Source organism: Salvelinus alpinus, chromosome 5 (genome assembly GCF_045679555.1).
Source record: "Salvelinus alpinus chromosome 5, SLU_Salpinus.1, whole genome shotgun sequence".
In the NCBI taxonomy this organism is placed as follows: Eukaryota; Metazoa; Chordata; class Actinopteri; order Salmoniformes; family Salmonidae; genus Salvelinus; species Salvelinus alpinus.
In genome coordinates, this window is record NC_092090.1 from 76,331,717 (window position 1) to 76,344,975 (window position 13,259).

Consider the following 13,259-nt stretch of genomic DNA (forward strand, 5'->3'; position numbering starts at 1 on the left):
TGCATATCACAGTTACACTACAAGCCAGTACCAGTGTGTAAACAACCTCATGACGGATTGACAGCCACCTAGTAGCCAGTTGAACATATTACATGATCTCACATGATTTAACATGATTTCCATTAGCTTATCCTCTCTCAAAACAATAGGACAAAACCTGACAGAAATGTGAATGGCATTGAAAGATAAAGGACAGTCAGTAATACGACATGAAAGGGATACTGTTGGATTCTGGCATTCTGGCTCTGGTTCTACTTACCCAGAGTCAGATGAACTCGTGGACACCATTTTTATGTCCCTGTTTGCAGCGTAAGTAAAACAAGGGCTTGAATGCCAGATCTCACAGTATCCCTGTAAGAGGGCTGGTGTTTGACCTGTTGAGCAGAGTGCTCCTCTAGATAGCGGGCCTTGCTCTTCTTGCTGGGGTAGGCGTACAGGCAGTAGAAGCACTGCTCCAAGGCCATCTCCAACTCCTCTTTGTAGGGATGGGTGGCCTCCGCTTTAGAGGCAGCCAGCTCTTTCTCCAGAACACAAACCTGAACATGAAGACAACACTAGTAACATTCTATCCTGATTAAACTATGAAAAATACTTTGAAAGCAATTAGAAACTAATTAAAGCCATATCATAGGTAAACAAAACAGAGGGAATTAACTGAGCTGACAGAGGATGTCCACACAATCGCAGCCCTGCTGACCAACTCACATAGAACTTGAGCAGAGCGCCGTCTGACTTGCAGCACCAGGAGCGGCGGCCCAGATACTCATGGGCCGTGTTGAGCAGCATCAAGGAGGAGGGCAGCATGGGGGTGTTAGAGTCTTCTGAAGAGGGTCACAGGGAACAAGTCATTTTAGGGCTTCCAACATGGATTTAAAAGAGGACATCTTCGCAGTTATGAACATGATGTACTCCACCACCACATACCTTCATCGTCCCCTACTGATATGTGCTGGCGAAGCAGGCAGTTGAAAGCAGCCTCCTCGTGCTTGATGATGTGGTACAGGAGAATCCAGGGCAGGACCGAGGAGAAATTAGGCTCCTTGGGATCATCTGGGATCACCATGATGCAGTCAATCAGCTGGAGACAAGACACACAACAAATTTGAATATGATTTTCTGTTTCCAAACACACTCTGTGTCTACCAGATACATTAGTGTCAGTGTTTCCCTGGTGTGCATCTGACCTGGATGAGGTTGTTGGCCAGCCGGGCCATGCTGGTGTAGCGGTTGACGTTGCTCAGGAGTTGAAGGTCCTCTGTGAAGCAGACCTCGATGCCTCCCAGCAGCGTTGTGATGGTGGAGACCCATTCCTCTTTGGCCGAGTGAGAGCTGGCTGGGACAGTGTTGAGCTGCTGCAGGGCTTCGTTCAGGGCCACCTCGGTGCACTCCAGACACTGACGATAGTCCTTCTGCTTCAACAGGGAGTTCTGGGGTACAGAGATGCCGAGAAAAGAGGAAAAATGTCATCCATCTAAAAATGGCTCAATGGCTGTCTATTGTACATGTCATCATGCTCATAGAATGTACTGACGTGATAAGCAATAACACTGCTTGTCCTTTTCCACGTCGGTAGCACACTGTTAAGTAGTGCCATGCCAAACAGAGAAAGACTTCTTAAAAAGAGGAGACTCATATAAAAGACACCGAACACAGTACATCTATTGCTGTATGAATCCAAAAGCTAACCTGCAGCAGAAGCAGCTGGGCAGGCCTCTCAGGAACAGAGCTGACAAACTCCAGAGGCTTGACCCGCCCAGAGCCATAGCTGAGAGTGGGCTGCAGCAGCCGCACCACAGACTCATAGTCCCCAGACTCAAACAGACGCTGGATCTCCTCCAGGGACTGACAACGCTCCAGAGACTTCAGCTTCTTATCAATCTGTCAATGACATTTGGAGAAAGAAACTCTTTTTGATGAACCAGACAACTCAAAACCACAGGGGACCTACATGCTCTAACGAGATGGTTGGACAAAATAATAGATCACATGTGAGGACCAAGTGCATGTTATTCAAATAGGGTATTTGTGTGCTAGTTTTACTGGTCACTGACCTCCTCCACTGAGATGGCTGCATCCACACGCAGGTTGGGCAGGTAGATGGTGTACTTGTCCTCCTCTGTGGTCCGTGCGTGACTCTGCAGCATGTCTGTACACACATCATAGCTTTCCAGGGCCTGGTCCATGTCTCCCTGTGAGAAGACACAAGCACACAAAACAAGACGTTTGTTATGAATCACATCAACAGAAAATGTTGATCAGATTCGATTCAATTTAGATTCTAAGCGCTAAGGTAAATATGCAAAAGAAAACAGGGGTAAATGAGGTTACAGGATGAATGTTAAGGTTACCTGCAGGGCCAAGAAGCGTGCCTTGAGCCAGTAAACACGTACCACCACGGCCACCCAGTTGTCCTCAAACAAGTACCCCTGTGATGATCCCAAGGCCAGCTGTAACAGGTCCCCTTCAAAGTGCTGCCCTGGGAACTCTGCTTCACACACAACACTGCTCTGGCCCCCACTGCACTTTCTCGGCGACCCTTTACAAAAAGGAAAAGTAAGGAATATACTAGTATGGTTATTCAAAAAGAAGCCAACCAATATGGTTATTTCATAAAGGAATAACAAAGTAAAGCGATCTGTCTGACACATACCATTTTTGCCTTTGCTGTGAGACCATTGCTCCAACTGAAGCTCCATACATGATAGGCTCATCAGAAACATTTCCTGCACATGAAACACCAATTACAACCCATTTACAGACAGATTGACAGGTGCAATAGGTGGGATGACAAGACATTGGTACTTCAATTTAAAACACTGTTGATGAAGTAACAAATCAGGAGAGAGTCACAATAGATCCCTGGGCTGTCCCATACCCGTATGTGTTGATTACTGCAGTCGCGGAGCAGAGGGTTGGGCAGGCCGCTACTGTGCTTCCTCCAGCTGTGAAACACCTCCAGCACCACTGCAGTCAGCCCCCGAGGCCACTCCTCCATGAACTTCTGACCCACCGCTTTCAGATAGCACATCATCAACTCTAATATCCCACCATTGCTCATATTATTGAGCAGGAAGTTGTGGACATCCCCTTGTTCTGGGGATGAAGAATGACAATGTCATGTAAATCCTATAAGATGTTTGACATTAATGCATTGGAGTCATGTAGAGGATTGTATAAGACATGTACCTGATTCCATGTATTCAATAGAGTCTAAAAGCATGCCGCTGTTGCCATGGAGCAGCTGGGAGTCCTGCTTAACTTCACACTGAGCTTCCAGGTTACTCAGGCTCTCGTCGTCATCCTCAAGGTCAAACTTCTTTAGTCTGAGTGGAACAGGAGAGCCTCATCACCATCCAAAACAATATATTTGCATTGCGTTGTTATTGTTCCTTTGGGGTTCATGACAATACCTGGATGGTAGGTATTTGAAAAGCAGCTCCTGGAAGTCGATCTTCTCCTCCTTCTTGCACTTGGTGTTTCTGACCCGAGCTGAGCGGCGCTTGGCAGTGTCTCCGCTGTCCTCCATTGTGCGTCTCCTCTTAGGGGCCTTCTTCTCCTTCTCCTTCACAGTGAAGGAGGTTTCCATAGCTGTGAAGGCACAAATTGACATTTAAACAATACATTAATTATCAGAGCATACAATAAGCCATTCTGACACAATTTGTTTTGTTGTCTAAATGCTTGCAAATCAATGGAATTGACATGCTAAATTAGATGAAAAGAAACAACTGACCAACAGAGGGGGCTGTAGTTGTAGTGACCTCTACCGTCTGGCTCTGTGTGATCTGAACCAGAGGGCTGGGCTGGGACAGTGCTGATGGCTCAGGGACAGGAAGTGGAGGCAGGGAGGAGCTGGGGCTGCTGCTGGGGATGGTCTGAATATCACTGACAGGAGGGCAGGGCTCAGGAGGCAAGGCCTGGAGGCAGTTGGGGTCGCGGTACTGGGACAGGTCAATTCTGCGGCCCAGGCTTGGACGTGGCGGCTCGCAGGTGGTCTGATGTCTGTACATGGCAAGGAGGCTCTCTCCAACATTCTTCCACCTGAGAATCATAACAATGCTAAATGCTTTGTCAATTAAAACAATCCTATCATTAATCAAAGTGAAAAGCAAGGGAGTAAACTCCAAAAAATAAATACATGTTTAAGTATTCACAGCAACTCTGTATCCTGTGAAACTACAAGAGGAGAAGGGAAAGCGCGTCCACCTGTCAACAGATAAGATTAAGTGTGAAGACTCACGAGAAACAGCGGATGGGTTGGACTAGGACCAGGTCTGGTTTGGGTTCCCGGGCAGAGAGAGCCTGCCTGCGCCGTCGCAGATCCATCGCCTCCTCCACAATGGCCTGGGTCTCCTCCTCATCCACCTCCACATAGTGAATGGACATGTCACTGCATATGGAGCATGAGGACAAGATCATGACCACATGGACTGCTGTATGACAGCACACATTTAGGATAAGTAAACAGGTGGGTAGAAGGGCCGTACCACTTCAGGAACATTTGCATGGAGTCCCTCTTCAGACAAGGCTGTTCTTCAAAGATCTTCTCCTTCAACACCAGCCCTTTGGTGTAACAATGATCCTTTTCCAGGGCTTTGCAGATGAAATACAAACAGCCTGGAAAACAGTATAATAGATAATTATCTCCATCATTTTTGCACAGCTGGACCACCCCTAAACCTTGTTTTCAAATCAACAGTTCTAAAGAGTAAGAAATATGATAAAAACAATACTGATTAGTTTGTCACTGTGCAAAGGACTGAGGACAGACATACAGAGGAATGACTCACAGCTGTAGTCACTGAGTGTGTAGAGAACAGTTATGAGGTTATCCAGACAGGGCCAGTGGTCTGGGTTACATTGCAGACCCTCCTCAAAGGCATGCCGCGCCAAAGGAATGCGTAGCAGTCGCACCGCCACCTGACCAATCTTGTACCACATGTTCACATCTGTGGAATCCAGCATCACAGCCTGCGAGAAAACATATACTGTATCTTCAGGTCACATGGACTTGAACAAATGTATTGTGTACACTAAACAACATTTAGTCTCCCGCTAAGATGTACCTTACCCCTTATTAGTTATATGGTTTACTGATAGGTTACATAACTTATGCTCTCTTTGGATGAGTTTACCTCCAAGTAAAATTCCATGGCTGTCTCCAAATCATCCCGCAGCGCAGCCAAACTAGCCAGGTTTTTGAAGGTAGAGTATTTCAGCATCAGCCCTGGATGCTTAAGACCCACCTTTTGGTCGTCTGAGGGCATTGCCTGTGAGAGGCATGACAACATGTTAAATCATATAAATGGTTATTGTGGAGGATCATTTCAATAAGGCATGCAGTGAAACACATCGAGTCTCTGAAGGGAATGATACCTCTTTGAGCAATGGGGTTTTGAGGAGTTCATGATAAGCCTTTGCAGACTCCTCAAACTTGTCATGCTTTTGAAGATCTAATGCTTTATGATACAAAGCAAATGCCTCTGCTTCCTGTAGAGGAAAAATAGGGCAATAATTCAGAACAAGCAAATATCTACTTTGAAAGCAAAGTTTAACCAAATGTGGTTAGTGTAATGAGGCTCAGCAAGATTACCACACCTGAGCCTCCTTAGTTCGACTCTTTTTAGTTTTCAGAGGGTCTTCAGACTCATCCGCTGCGGCTGAGGCTGCATTTAGTGCTGCAATCCGGATCTGAAGAAAATAAAATATTACATTATTGGCCAAAGACATCAATGTGCAATACAAATGTGAGAATTGATGGTCCTGTGAAAAACTGAACATGTGGTACTGGTACAGTATATGACTAACGATTTGACTACCTGTTCAGGAGAATGCATTGAGCAACTACTTCATCGCTACTACTTTGGAAGTTGTGGCTATTTGTATAGGATTGTTAGGATGTAAAATAAAGAAACAAACCATCTTTGAGTCATGCGCCTACAATGGCCATCAATTCCAACTGTCCAGACCTACAGACAAGATTGTAAACACAAACACAAATTATATTGGATAAACATTGCTGCAGGAGATGTAAGTTAGCTAACTGTATGTACTGTAACGTTACTCTTTAGTTGAAATTGTTTTTCAAGACAACTGCAGCAATGCTAAGCTAAAGATCAATGTTGAAAATAGAAGTTAATAACATGAAGTGTATAGCTAGCTAGCAAGTGAATGTCAGTGTCAGAAATTATGCTATGTAGCTAGCTATCGATCGTCTAGGGCAAAGATAGGAGGCAAGCTGCAAAACACCGATGATAACCCTATGTCGAATCATAGCTAGCTAGCTAACGTTAGTGATACCCATGTAAAAAAAGACTTGACATCACAATCTACCGACAGAAAACTAACCGAGGTGAGGTTGTTGATTTGATGACAAAAAATATATAGTTAGCTTGCTTGCTATCCTTATTCCATCCTGACCCGAATCAGTCTCAGTAGCGCGGTACAACTAGCTAGCTAGCTAGCTAGCTAATAGTCTCGGTGTGCATCACTTGCACATTTTTGTTACTAGCCACTTACCAATCCTTCCCAATCTCATCATTCCCTGCATTGACCAGACTTGTTCGGTACTTTGACAATCGAACATATATTGGGAGTCTGCATCAATATGATACAATATTATAAAGCCAGCTAGCTGTGAGGGTCTTGAAAACTTTGACACTCCTTTGTTGTTGTGAATGCACTAGAGAGCTCGTTCACTCTGCATGGGGGAATGATCCGGTGACTAGTAAAATCGTGGGTTATTGGACAGCCTAATACAGGGCGGGTTCGAAGCGCCAATCATAAGATCTGATATTGCAATTGGTGCACGGCTCTGTTCACTTCATTTCATTTAGGGCTTTTATTCAGACCCCCGGCAACCCTTCTTTAAAGTATTCTCGATAGACTTTATGTCTATAATTGAATCTCTGAAATGACTAAATAATAAGAAAAGCTTGTCTACAGTCCAATATTATAATATTGTAAATTATTTTCTAAATAAGTGTCATCGTCACGTCGCGTATGCTTTTATGTTATTTTCAATTATTAAACTCCATAATGTCTGTCTGTTATATTTGATAACAAAAATAATAATAAAAATACGATGCCTTGCAAAACCAGGGGCCTGTTGCACAAAACTAGGATAAGGGATTAAGCCAGGATATCTTGGTGATCCTGGCTCAATTGATCCGTAATCCGGTTGCACTAAAGATGGATAGGGGGCAGGAGGATATGTTATGGTATAAATTACCATGGAGATTTATTCTGTGGAGCTAGCCTGCTCCAGACCAGGCTAAATTCCAGGATCTATTTAATCTCATCCCTAATGTCAGTCAGCAGTCACCACAAATGGAAACCAATAGTTATTTCACTGCTCACTATACATTGTTATCACATATAACTAGACCCACTGTTATTATTTAAACGTTTGTGATCATTAATTTCAATGATTTTGGATAAAAAATGATTTTTAGATGATGTTGCTATCATTAGATAATTTACAGTTTCCCATAGACTATAAGGCTATATATAAAATGATAGAATATTAGGGCCACAGAGGGGAAAAAAACAAGTCATAATATTGTAACCAGTTGTTTTAAAGGAGGACAGTTGTTAAAATGACAGATGTGGGGCATTTCGTGAAATTGTACTTCAGTATGGTTTCATAAACAAAGACATGCTGATGTGCCAGAATATTAAGTATCACATTGTCATAAGTATCAAAACTGTAAAAACAATATGTAGCTTTTCTGCAGAAAGAACCAGCCTCATAAATTTATGACTTTATCCTTTTTCTTCAGTGTGGCCCTAGTACTCTGTCATATAAACAAATACACATTCCATATGAATATAAAAACACAATGTGTAACATTATGTTCCTTTATTGAATAAGGACAAAACAAAGCAGGTAAACCATCAGCTCCTTTCGAAACTGAAGTCACAGTGACTCTACAAGATGGAAAGCACAGAATCCAAGCATATTATACAAAATGATACATACACATTCAAAGGTCTGTATATAACACACCCTGCATGTCTGCACACTAAAATAAATGCAGGACAAATCCATACACATCAACTGAACAGACAAATGAATGGATGCAGTAGCCTCCCTGCAGCCTTGTATTACACACAGTATACCGCACAAACATCATAAGAGGCCAAATTCGTCAAAAAACGAACCCAAAAAAACCCAAATTCCTCTGCCACCGCAGGACATATTTAACCAAAATTGAAAGCACACATACTAACTAAAATAATTCAACACATATTGGTCCCTCAGCAGCCGACCACTGTCGTCATCAGGGAAGATTGCCGGATTGTCCCAGTCCATGGCTGGTGGCACTCTGGGGGCCCTCTCCTTCCTCAGGCAGGCCACATTGTGGAGGACAGCACAAGCCACAGTAATATCACATGCCCTAACAGGGCTGACCCTTAATTTGTGAAGGCAGTGAAAGCGTGCCTTCAGGAGGCCAAAGGTCATTTCAACTCTGGCCCTGGTCCTGGCATGGGCATGGTTGTAGGCCTGCTGTGCTTCCTGGGGGTCTGTGAAAGGTGTCAGGAGAAAAGGCTGGCAGCCATACCCCCTGTCTCCCAGCAACACACCAGAGAATTCACCTGTCAACACAAAATCTCATCATTACTACCTCATAAACACAGTGATATTCTTGACACAGCCATGATGGTTATAAATAGGGGTTGTGTGGCTTACCTTGTGATAGGCACTGATAGATTTCAGAGGCCCGAAAGATTCTGGAGTCATGGACTGAGCCAGGCCATTTTGCCACAACATTGCTGATCACACAGTCAGCATTGCAGACCATCTGAAATCATAAGATGAGGAATATTACACCAATCAATGCACATCACTGGCAATGCAGAGTGTTCGTCAATGGACAATATCAAAAAGTTATGTTCACCTGAACATTAATGCTGTGAAAGGATTTCCTATTCACAAAATCGGCCTCATGGGCACCTGAGGGGGCTTTTATCCTTATGTGTGTGCAGTCCACTGCACCAATGACATTGGGGAAACCTGTCACACAAAGTAATGAGTATCCTACTATGTGTTAACAGTTGTCCTGTAATTTGTAGATCCTCTTACCTGCAATCCTATAGAACTCCTCTTTGATGTCACAGAGTCTTCTGTGGCCAGGGAAGGAGATGAAGACATCTGCTAATGCTTTGATAGCCAGACACACACTCCTTATTGTGCGGCAAATTGTGGCCTTGTTCAGCTGTTCTGCATCCCCCACTGAGTACAGGAAGGCTCCACTAGCAAAAAAGCGCAAGGCCACACAAACCATTTGCTCCACACTCAGTGCATGGCTCCGTGCAGTGCGGTGCTTAATCCTGGGACCCAGTAGTCTGCATAGATACCTGATGCCATCTGCAGAAAACCTGTATCTTTCATATAGATGGTCATCAGGGAAGGCCAGTGGGTCCAACCGGTCCCTGAAGACCCTTTCTCGCCTGAAGGCTCTCCTCAGCACAAGTGCTTCTTCATCCACCACATCTCGCACGAATGGGCATGCCATTGTCAGAGCAGAAAGGAACACACAATTTTGGGCCTTCATATAGGCTAGTGGCCACACCTGGTGCTGGGGGGGTGGGCAAAAGAGGGCGATGCCTTATAACGATGACTTGGTTGTACTGATTGCTGGGAAAATAAAAAAAACCTTAGAAAGATGCCACCGTCCTGTGTGCTCACAATAAGAGCTCATATGTCATGGCTCACTTGACTTTACGAGAATATACCTAATTTTTATTTTGAGCTGTGTCATCTTCTTGGAGCTGGGGGAGGAAAGAAAAATAATGATTAATACATTTGTGTTACAGTTAGCATACAGTGTACATTGAAGGCATATCTCACCTCCCTCTCAAGTTTTTTTATTTCAAGGTCCAGTTTCCTAATTGTCCTCTTTTTTATTTCGGACTCCAGTGCAAGATTTTCCATCTTTTTCTTCTTGTACTGAATGTCTATGTCTGCCAGTTCTATTTGGCGCCGGAGGTGGTTGCCATACAACTTTCTGATAGCTTGTGAGCTCTGTGAACACAATACAATTAGCGCAGCTGGAATTTGGCAGGATGTGGTGTCCTTTTATTAATACGCACTATGTTGCCAGGCTGGTTTTCCCACTGTATAGCATCTGGGTCCTGTAAAAGAAATTAGATTTTTTGATTTTGATGAGGACTCCTCACCATTGTAGAGTAAATAGTACTTTCACAGTCTTAACATGATACCTCATGCCTTCTGGAATCCAGAGAGATGGTCTCCTCCTCATCATCGTCTCCATCATGTGCTGTTGCTGCTGCACTGGGGCCTTCACCCTATCACATTTAATCGGATTCATATTGAAGCTAGTAGACAAGACATGCCAGGCCTACAGTATGCCTTTGATGGAGTACTCACTGGATCAGCATCGTCTGGTGCTTGTGCTGGTGGCTCTAACAGGAACACAGTGCTGCCAGACACTGCAAGGCAATAGGTAAACCAAAGTCAGACAGTCCAAATTGATTCAATATGAATGTGGTTGTATCCCATGTAGAGATGGAAGGACATACCTTGAATGAAGCGGGTGGCATCTTGGGAGGAACCTATGCTCGTCTCTTTCCCCCCAGGGATCCCCTCTAAGACGGGCCTGCCTTTATTTAGCTCCAAGGCCATGTCCTCTGCTGGGGTAAGGTCAGCCTTTGGTGACCCACCACCCGTGCCTTGTCTGTGGGTATTCTTTTTCACTGCTAAAACAGTACAGACAATGTGTGAGCAGGCACCTTCTGGGTACAATATATGCTTGTGCTTTGTTAAATATTAGTCAGGGACCATACCATTCTGCAGAATGTTCTTGTATTTGATTTTGACCTGCTGCCATGTCCGTTTTGGCCCGTTCATGTTTAATCTACACACACACACACACACACACACACACACACACACACACACACACACACACACACACACACACACACATTTCATGGAGTCACACCAGCACAAAATTCCTTTGTATTTTTGTCTTGTTTTCAGTAAAAATATCAAAAAATGTATCATAGCTTTATACAGTGTGATGGAGTTACTTTACACAATTTCACTCATATCTGCAGTGCATTTCAATTAAAAATTTAACCGTTTCATAATTACAGTACAACTGCATTTTTGGAGATGTGAATTAAATATTTGAATTGTAATTGTGATGTTTCAGCGGAGCGGTGAGTGTGTAATTGTGCACTACTTACGCATTCAGGCGGTCTGCAATACTTTGCCACGCTTTTTCTCTTTGCTTTATCACTGTGGCGGTGTTGCCTTTCTTCTTAATTATATCTTTTACCTCCTCGTATGCCTCCATGAGGATTTGTGCTTCCGACGGGGAAAAGTACGCGGCTCTAGTTGCCATGGTAAATCAGTTAATCTGTGATCTGTGGCGGGGTCTATTTGAGTGAGCCGTGAGCGCGCACCTATCCAGGATTGGTTTCACCTGGCTTAATGAATCCGTGTCTGCTCATCCTGGCTTGGTCTTTGTGCAACCAATTAAGCCTGGACGCACATGTTTTGGCTTCATTGAGCTCAGCTGAGTCATTTATCCCGGATGTCTTAATTCTACTTTTGTGCAACAGGCCCCAGTTTACCCAAATATAATCTATTATATTGACAAAATAGTCGAGTGACCGCTCTAACAATGCAAATAACAAAAATGGAAACCAGGCGGGAGGAGGCGAGATCAGATGGGACAGTTCTAGCCAATGAGAGGGCAGATACGCGTGTGAACAAAGTTGCCGGAATGCCACGTGCGTCCACTTATATCAGTGCATTCATAACAACCCGAACATTACGAAACTTCTATTCGATCAAATAAGCCTGGTAACAAATGAGCAATTACATTTTTTGTTGACCAAAATCGACACTTTCATTGACCACTTCGTGGTCTTATTTTCGTGGAAAGATTTGGGGCGGAGTAAACCCTCTCGCATCGCCTCTTCTGGTTTACCCATTTACCCAATGGCAAAGATACTTAAGAGTCAGGTTAGGTTGGGGGCAATGGGCATATTTGTCCATGGTTTACCCATAATATTTGTCTCAAACCAGAGTAGTAAAGCATCTTTGGTGGGGTGTGGTGGTCTCTGTAACCAAGGCAAACTGATTTATGCAGCAGTAACCTGTTTTGGGACTATGGGGTTGGGACGACAAGGATGCTTGAAATTATGAATTACAGTAGTGATTTGTATTAGCTGTAAAAACCCTGATTCTCCATCATCCATGCTTGATTACCTGTGAACCTGAGGTGAGAAATGGCATGGTATATCTACAGCATAATCTGAGTACATGTTTTTAGACAATTTAGACGTATCATTCACAACACTTAATTTTCTTGATAAGGCTTCCTCTTAGTGGAACTTTAAATATACATCAGTTAGATTTGTGAGCACTTGTATGGTATATCTGGTGCCTAATCAGAATTTTCACAAAAATATCATTACATTCACAACTTTTAATTGTCTTCATAAAGCTTTCTCAAGACATGAACTTTAAATAGACATGAGTTAGAAGTTTGAGAGCTGGTATAGCATATGTAGAGTCTGAGTAGCTAGATAAAGGGAAATGTCTTTAGATGATTAATCGATTTTCACAAAATATAATTACATTCACAATTTTTAATTGTCTTCAATAGGCTTCCCGAAGCTGTGACCATTGTGTATAGATTGTTTTGGAGTCTGTGCGAGGTTGCATATCTAGACTAGAGCCATGTCTGAATAGCCAGATACAGGAAAAATGTCGTCGAAAATTCAGGGGATAGCCCAAATGGGTTTCAAACCCAGAAACCTGCAACAGTCAGTCCAGTAGTACTGTCACCATAAAGCCTCAACCAAGGGCTACATAAAAATGGCAAAGGTTTTTAATACTGATACAAATGTGGAGCAAAAGCTAAACTGATACAAAAATGAGGTTCAAAATGAGTCACTCTGCAGTGATCTGGACTCACACAGTTGTAGGGCAGTGGCAAAATGGTGCAGTGCTGTGTCATTGTTGGCAAAAGTCTTGCTCCCTCAATTGCCAGCTCTGTAGTTTAAAGCCTCTGCAGTCAGCTGATGCGCTGCTGAGATTTTGTTTGTTTTTAGGGGCTAATGGTAATATTTGCTATTCATCGTGTTTTAGAGAGATAGACATGCTTCACAGCTAAATGTATATTTTGTTTTCTCAGACTGTTCTCATTGCCCTCCGTCTCTCTCCACTGCTTATCCCCGCCCCTTATCACTGCTTAACCCCGCCCCTTACATCTCTCTCA

General features: G+C 43.6%; 2 protein-coding genes across 10 annotated transcripts in view; both read right to left on the bottom strand.

Annotated features, from left to right (window-relative positions):
- The window catches only part of LOC139576825 (calcineurin-binding protein cabin-1-like), a 64,496-nt gene extending 57,798 nt beyond the window's left edge, over positions 1-6,698 (bottom strand). For 4 of the 5 annotated variants that reach the window (XM_071403343.1, XM_071403342.1, XM_071403341.1 and 1 more), the window contains exons 1-20: positions 6,520-6,697; positions 5,920-5,969; positions 5,599-5,691; positions 5,377-5,490; positions 5,136-5,270; positions 4,791-4,971; positions 4,488-4,617; positions 4,241-4,390; positions 3,734-4,041; positions 3,411-3,588; positions 3,187-3,323; positions 2,876-3,093; positions 2,651-2,723; positions 2,349-2,536; positions 2,052-2,189; positions 1,687-1,878; positions 1,185-1,427; positions 925-1,078; positions 706-821; positions 375-536 (exon numbers count right to left, since the gene is read on the bottom strand). In XM_071403343.1, the coding sequence (XP_071259444.1) occupies positions 375-536; positions 706-821; positions 925-1,078; positions 1,185-1,427; positions 1,687-1,878; positions 2,052-2,189; positions 2,349-2,536; positions 2,651-2,723; positions 2,876-3,093; positions 3,187-3,323; positions 3,411-3,588; positions 3,734-4,041; positions 4,241-4,390; positions 4,488-4,617; positions 4,791-4,971; positions 5,136-5,270; positions 5,377-5,490; positions 5,599-5,691; positions 5,920-5,922 (2,913 nt within the window). In that variant the 5' untranslated portion in view covers positions 5,923-5,969; positions 6,520-6,697. Of the gene's footprint in view, positions 1-374; positions 537-705; positions 822-924; positions 1,079-1,184; positions 1,428-1,686; positions 1,879-2,051; positions 2,190-2,348; positions 2,537-2,650; positions 2,724-2,875; positions 3,094-3,186; positions 3,324-3,410; positions 3,589-3,733; positions 4,042-4,240; positions 4,391-4,487; positions 4,618-4,790; positions 4,972-5,135; positions 5,271-5,376; positions 5,491-5,598; positions 5,692-5,919; positions 5,970-6,519 lie in introns of all 5 variants that reach the window. The other variant, XM_071403340.1, reaches the window with a different exon arrangement.
- A 1,125-nt stretch (positions 6,699-7,823) lies between these two features.
- LOC139576829 (putative nuclease HARBI1) lies at positions 7,824-13,252 on the bottom strand. Of its 5 annotated transcripts, none has more exons than XM_071403350.1 (11): positions 11,215-13,252; positions 10,810-10,880; positions 10,546-10,722; positions 10,394-10,455; positions 10,225-10,311; positions 10,096-10,137; positions 9,854-10,027; positions 9,739-9,774; positions 9,086-9,640; positions 8,693-8,804; positions 7,824-8,598 (listed from the first exon to the last, which is right to left on the bottom strand). In XM_071403350.1, exons 1-8 carry the CDS (start codon positions 11,370-11,372, stop codon positions 9,739-9,741), a joined length of 807 nt encoding a protein of 268 aa, XP_071259451.1. In that variant the 5' UTR covers positions 11,373-13,252; the 3' UTR covers positions 7,824-8,598; positions 8,693-8,804; positions 9,086-9,640. The 5 variants fall into 5 exon arrangements, with proteins under 5 accessions (XP_071259451.1, XP_071259449.1, XP_071259448.1 ...); XM_071403348.1 differs by adding an exon at positions 8,901-9,016 and having other exon boundaries at positions 9,086-9,774; XM_071403347.1 differs by adding an exon at positions 8,901-9,016 and having other exon boundaries at positions 9,854-10,137.
- Between the last annotated feature and the right edge of the window lie 7 nt (positions 13,253-13,259).